This window comes from Danio aesculapii, chromosome 8 (assembly GCF_903798145.1).
Source record: "Danio aesculapii chromosome 8, fDanAes4.1, whole genome shotgun sequence".
NCBI classification, from domain to species: Eukaryota; Metazoa; Chordata; class Actinopteri; order Cypriniformes; family Danionidae; genus Danio; species Danio aesculapii.
In genome coordinates this window covers 39211181-39217833 of record NC_079442.1, presented here as the reverse complement: position 1 = coordinate 39217833, position 6653 = coordinate 39211181, and the positions used below count along the sequence as shown (strand labels likewise).

General features: G+C 36.1%; 1 protein-coding gene across 1 annotated transcript in view; it reads right to left on the bottom strand.

Moving 5' to 3' along the window:
* Positions 1-2159: 2159 nt before the first annotated feature.
* xpr1a (xenotropic and polytropic retrovirus receptor 1a) overlaps positions 2160-6653 on the bottom strand; it is a 136482-nt gene continuing 131988 nt past the window's right edge. The window contains exon 15 of the mRNA XM_056463930.1: positions 2160-5080. Coding sequence (XP_056319905.1) covers positions 5023-5080 — 58 coding nt within the window. The 3' untranslated portion in view covers positions 2160-5022. The remainder of the gene's footprint in view (positions 5081-6653) is intronic.

Here is a 6653-nt window from a genome sequence, read left to right as displayed (position 1 = left end):
GCGCTGCGAAAAGTTGATCTGCATCCATTTCAAATCTTCTCACACTCACTGATTGTTTTGTCCTGTAATCACGATAAAATATTATATTGTTTTAATTAATTTATTGCAAAATTCACAGTGTAAAGCTAAAATGGGAATCAAATCAACTGTATATGAACACATGTGTATATTAATGTTAAAATAAAACTATTCATATTTCAGAAATGTCATTCAGGTGACTGTACACAGTTAAGTCGTGCTTAGATGTGGCTTGAATGCATTTGCACAGCAATCTCAGTTGTACATTCTGATGTTGTGCTGAGGTGGATCTTACAAGTTATGTTGTTGCAATCAATAAAATAGTACCATTCTGATGAACAACAACACACGTATTTTTAAACATATTAAAGGCAATAATGTTGTAAATAATAGTCAGCTGCACAGACTGAGCATTTAGCTTCATAAGACCTCAGTATATTGTCTGGTGTCACAGGTATTCATTTAGTTTGCATTGGCTCATAAATCATTGCTTGCTGTTTAATCATCAAGTACTACAATTTCAGTTAAAAATCTTATTTAATGTTCTATTGATATATAAAAAAAGTCACCAACATCTAAATGATTTGAGCACGAGTAAACCGTCGCATTCTTTCATTATTGGCTGAACTATGCAAATAACTCAACTGTGTAAACTGCATTTAGCTTGTATCTATATCTGTTTTTTTCAGGATAGAAGTTTATTGCAGCTGGTTAAAATTCACTATCGTCTAAATGAGAATTTACCTGTAACTACACTGTAGAAATGTCAACATTTTAGTAAAATATTTAGCAAAAAAAAATGACATGTTAAAAATATTCAGCATGTACACTCACCGGCCACTTTATTAGGTACACTTTACTAATACCGGGTTGAACCCTCTTTTGCTTTCAGAACTGCCTTAATCCTTCGTGGCATAGAACTATTCCTCAGAGGTTTTGGTCCATATTGACATGATAATATCACACAGTTGCTGCAGATTTGTCAGCTGCACATCCATGATGTTAATCTCTCGTTCCACCACATCCCAAAGGTGCTCTACTGGATTGAGATCTCGTAACTGTGGAGGCCATTTGAGTACAGTGAACTCATCATGTTCAAGAAACCAGTCTGAGATTATTTGGGCTTTATGACATGGTGCGTTATCCTGCTGGAAGTAGCCATCAGAAGCCATCTTCAGGATATGTGTTTTATTCACATCCGAATGTGGCAGCAGAAATCGAGACTCATCAGTTTTTCCAATCTTCTATTGTCCAATTTTGTTCAGCCTGCTTGTGTAAATTGTAGTCTCAGCCTCCTGTTCTTAGCTGACAGGAGTGGCACCCGGTGTGGTCTTCTGCTGCTGTAGCCCATCTGCCTCAATGTTAGACGTTGTGTGTTCAGAGATGCTTTTCTGCGTACCTCTGTTGTAACGAGTGGTTATTTCAGTTACTGTTGCCTTTCTATCATCTCAAACTAGTCTGGCCATTCTCCTCTGACATCAACAAGGCATTTGCACCCACAGAACTGCCACTCACTGGATATTTTCTCTTTTTCAGACCATTCTCTGTAAACCCTAGAGATGGTGTGCGTGAAAATCCCAGTAAATCAGCAGTTTCTGAGATACTCAGACCAGGCCGTCTGGCACCAACAACCATGCCACGTTCAAAGTCACTTAAATCACCTTTCTTCCCCATTCTGATGCTTGGTTTAAATTGCAGCAGATCATCTTGAACACGTCTGCATGCCTAAATGCATTAATGTGCTGCCATGTGATTGGCTGATTAGAAATTTGCATTAACGAGCAGTTAGACAGGTGTACCTATTAAAGTGACAGCTGTACATATGTGGAAAAAGAGAGCACTTCAAGTTGTGCGAACAATAGTAACTTTGAACTGGTCCATCAATATACAGTAAAGCCCGAAATTATTCCTACCCCTGGCAAACTCTGGCTTAAAGCTACTTTTATTCAACCAGTAAGTTATTGTTTTTTTTAACTGTAAATGACACAGGCTTCTCCCAAAAAGACAATAAGACAATGTACAAGAGACATAAATGTGGCAAAGAAATATTTGAATAATATATGAATAATTTCGGCTTGATTGTGTATTCATATATACATATATAATACATATATTGAATGAATAAAAAGGATGACACAAAATGAAGGTTTTAAAAATAAGCGTGGTTTATAAAACCCAAATATGACAGGATCACCAAAGTGTATACAGAAACACAAATGAGATCATCAGTGGAACCATCATAGGAATACACTTAACATTTACAAACTACTCTGTAAAAGGGGAACTCTCTGTTCAGGTCTCCATTTAAGCACAGAACCACAAGTAGTTTTTTTCTCTATTTTTCATTAAGTCTTAACTTACTCAAAAGTACAACCATCTACCAACTACAAACAATGTCACAGTCAAGTATTTAAGAAGAGATACAACATCAAGACAGGAGATAGAAAAGATGCAGAGATATCAAGCACTTAACATCATGGGTTTAGCAAGCAATCAAGTCAACATAGTTTTTTCCCCCCATGAAGAAATGACGTCAGGGCTTGTGTATTATTCCAGTTCTGTATTAGAATATGTAAAAAAACAAAAAAAAAACAATGTACAAAATAAAAACCCTACACTTTGAGGGCTCATCTCATAAAAGAACCCCTAGTTAGGGTATTAATGAGAATGTTAACGTCCCAGTCGTCTCCTAATCCTCACAGTATCCACTCAACACCACCGTCACCCGTCGATTCCCGTAAAAATGGGCACAAACCCTGGGGATGAAAGTGTTTACGAGTAGAAATATACACCTAGATAAAACCGATCACATTCCATATTCACTAAAGCTTCTTATTAAAGTTACACTATTTTCACATGTAAGACAGTGTGGGATTGTGACTACTCAAAAATGCCCTTCATCTACCATAATACTGCTCATTTAAATTAATTAACATAAATAATTAGTACAATAAATTAACCGGCATTCTTTTACACATTTAAAATGTAAAAAAGGAACTATTTACAGTGCAAAACAAAAGCAGCATGCAGGCAAGACAGTTGGCAATGCATTACAGAAAGCACTAGATGGGGCAAATTTGTGCTCAGCACCCGTATACGGGGATATTGATGGACAAAAAAAGGATATCATTTTTACAGTTTTGTTTGTGTGCCACTCGATAAAGATTGAGTCAGTTCTGAGAGCTAAGAACTAAAGACAGAGCCAAGTAAGACACAATGTGCCGAAAGGTCACAACAAGATTGACATTTCATTAATATTAAAGGACAAAAAGGACCATACAGTAACAGTAACACCACAATCTCCAATGAGGATACTAATTTGCCACCACAAATCACGTGTTGTTTTTTGCCGCCTTCGATGTTTGATTTTTAACTCAAAATCTGAATATTCCAGCCTTAAGTCACCTAAACTGTTACCCACAAACACATTTAGTTTAGTTTCACAAAACATGATCACTTTTGAAAAAATAGAAAGCAAAGCAGAACTTCAAAGAAAGAAAGTGTAAAGATTCAATTTTAGTTTCAGCTGTAAGATTGTGCTTTGCAAAAATACACCGACGCATGCTATCAAAATCAACTAAAGGCTTAAAAAAGTAAGCAAAACGCACTTATCAGCTTAAAACAGCCCTGGTGTTTTGTTTCTGTGATGACAACAGTGGATATTAATCATAATAAAAGTCATTCCAGGTTAAAATGACACTGTTCACCCTCCTCTAATTATGATAAAGCCACAAAATCACTCTTTTCTCAAAGACCACTTATGAAAATGTATGAAAGACAAGGTAGTTTATACCTGCCTTACAAAAATGTGCATTATAAATCATGTACAAACACAGCAGTTTTCATCAAAATGTAAAACCAATTATCAGCAAAGATAGTCCCACACTCAGCAAGCATACTAATTATTCAGTTGTGACCATAGTAAAGGTAAAACATCTCCTCACCACATGTGAGCTAGTTTTTGATGCACAAAATCAGTTACGGTTCACCACAATACAAAATTGATAAGAGTTACTGTATAATCGACTGGCAGTGTTTGCATTTCCTCTTTGGCTTGCAGTGATAATGATAAAGTGATAGAAAAAAGCCGTGTAGGAAATACTTTAGTTTAATAAAAATGAGTTCAGCTGGGTGACTTTACTTTAGTGCATCACTGCAGATGAAAACATTCGCAGAATCTTTTTCAAAAGCCAGTATTTCTTTTACCCAATTTGTTTTTATCAAATGTTAACCATTCGTCAGGTTTTCTTACAGTAGTTGTCAGATTTTTTGAAAATATCTATTCTCTACATGCTGAGAGGACAGCAGAAGTTTAATACCTGCTGTCGCTCCTCAGCAGAAACACACACACAATCCATTCTCTCAAACACAAACCATACATGGCCAAAAATATGACAGCTTTGAAATCAAAGCAACGCATGTTAGAACATAAAAAAGAAAACATATTTGCATATTAAATATGATGAAATGATAAAATATGATGTTATTTATGTCGAGCATTTCCTTAAAGTGCCACCAGGGCCGTAGTCTGATGTCAAAACAAATCGAAGGAAAGATCTGATCTGTAAATGCGCTGTGGTTATAGTGTGCAGTGTTGGATATTATGTTACTCTTTTATATGATAACTCTCCTCCCTGTAGATCCTACTTATTGTTTTAAGTTTGTAAACAGTCGTACGCAGTAATATAGATTCAAAAAGCTAAACAAATGTACAAAAAAGTATCAATACAGAAGAAGAAAATGAAAAAGTCTAATAAAAAAGAATCTTGAGGAAAACCCCACACTTGGCTTTTCCGTGCGTGTTTGTGTGTGTTTGTATGATGTCTCTGTTGTGTCCTGATATGTCTCACGGCTGTTTTTGTGCTTAACTCTGTCCACTACTCTGTCTTTGGGTGTTTTTGTGAGTGTGTGTGTTTGTGTGTGTTTGAGATCAGGTGTGCTGAGGCAGCTCTGTGAGGAACCAACAGAAAGCAGAGACTGGTGGCGGGACAGTGAGATCTGGGTTCAGCTGAAGGCCTCATCGTCCGTATCCTCAATCAGCACCTTAGTGTCCTTCTTGGACCTGTAAGAGAAACACAGATCTACATATCAAGCAGTTCAAATATTTGGATCAAATGTGTATAAATACAAGGGTCAAAGATGAACATGAGTTTTCAAGCCTTGTGTGCTGTTGGGGAAGTTTTCATCCACTCTGGGGTGATTTTGACTCTTAATTTGGCCACAACTTTCTCTGCGTTTCAGCAAATGTAATGATTATTGGTAACAAATCTTAGTTTGACACATATTTTGGGAAAATGCTTTAAACATTTTAAAAAATTCAACAATACACTCTAGGCAAATGTACTGCATTTTCGTTATGTTGGTGGCTGTTTTTGCCCCATTGACTTCCATTATAATTTTTAGACCCTTGCGCACTTACCTTGATATGTCTGAGAAAATCAAAATAAGCAGCTCAGCGCTCAGAACATAGTAAACATAGTAAGTGTATTTATATACACACACCCTATAATCTGCTGTTGCTGAGGTATTAAGACATTTGTGCTGCCCATTACATTGCAAATACAGGAGAGGGCAAATTGTTCAGCAGGATAGCGCTCCTTCACATACTTCAGCCTCCACATCAAAACAAAGAAGGTCAAGGTGCAACAGCATTGGCCAGCCCAGTCACCAGACATGAAGGTGATAGCAGGCATTGAAGATGAATCCAAAGAATCTTGATGAACTCTGGGAGTCCTGCAAGAACGCTTTCTTTGCTATTCCAGATGACTTTATTAATAAGTTATTTGAGTCACTGCAGAGATGTATGGATGGAGTCCCCCAAGATCATGGGAGTCATACACAATATTAATTCTTTTTCCACTGCACTGTGACTTTATATACTATACTGTACATTATTTCTGCTAAGCGATAACACTTCTGTCTAAGCAAAGTCAGACCTTACTGTCCTAATTACATAATTAAAAATCAAGGCATGATCATATTTTATTTTTGTAAAATAAGCGTAATCTAGAGGCCTTTGCTTTTCATATAAGCCACTTCTGATACCAAATAATCAACAAGAAGTCAAGTTATTATTTGCTGTTCCTAAAACTTGGATATGCAACAAGACTTTTGTCAGGTAGTGCATATATACAGTATACAGTTGAAGTCAGAATTATTAGCCCCCCCTGTTTATTTTTCTCCAATTTCTGTTTAACGGAGAGATTTTTTTCAACACATTTCTACACATAATAGTTTTAATAACTCATTTCTAATAACTGATTTATTTTCTTTGCCATGATGACAGTAAATAATATTTGACTAGACATTTTTCAAAATGCTTCTGTCCAGCTTAAAGTGACATTTAAAGGCCTAACTAGGTTAATTAGGTTAACTAGGCAGGTTAGGGTAATTAATTAGGCAAGTTATTGTATAACTGGTTTGTTCTGTAGACAGTCGAAAGTCAAATAAGACTTTCTCCAGAAGAAAAAATATTATCAGACATACTGTGACAATTTGCTTTGTTAAACAATATTTGGGAAATATCTAAAAAAAAAAAAAAAAAAAATTCAAAGGGGGATAATAATTCTGACACACACACACACACACACACACACGCACGCACGCACGCACACACAACTATAAATTGTAAATTC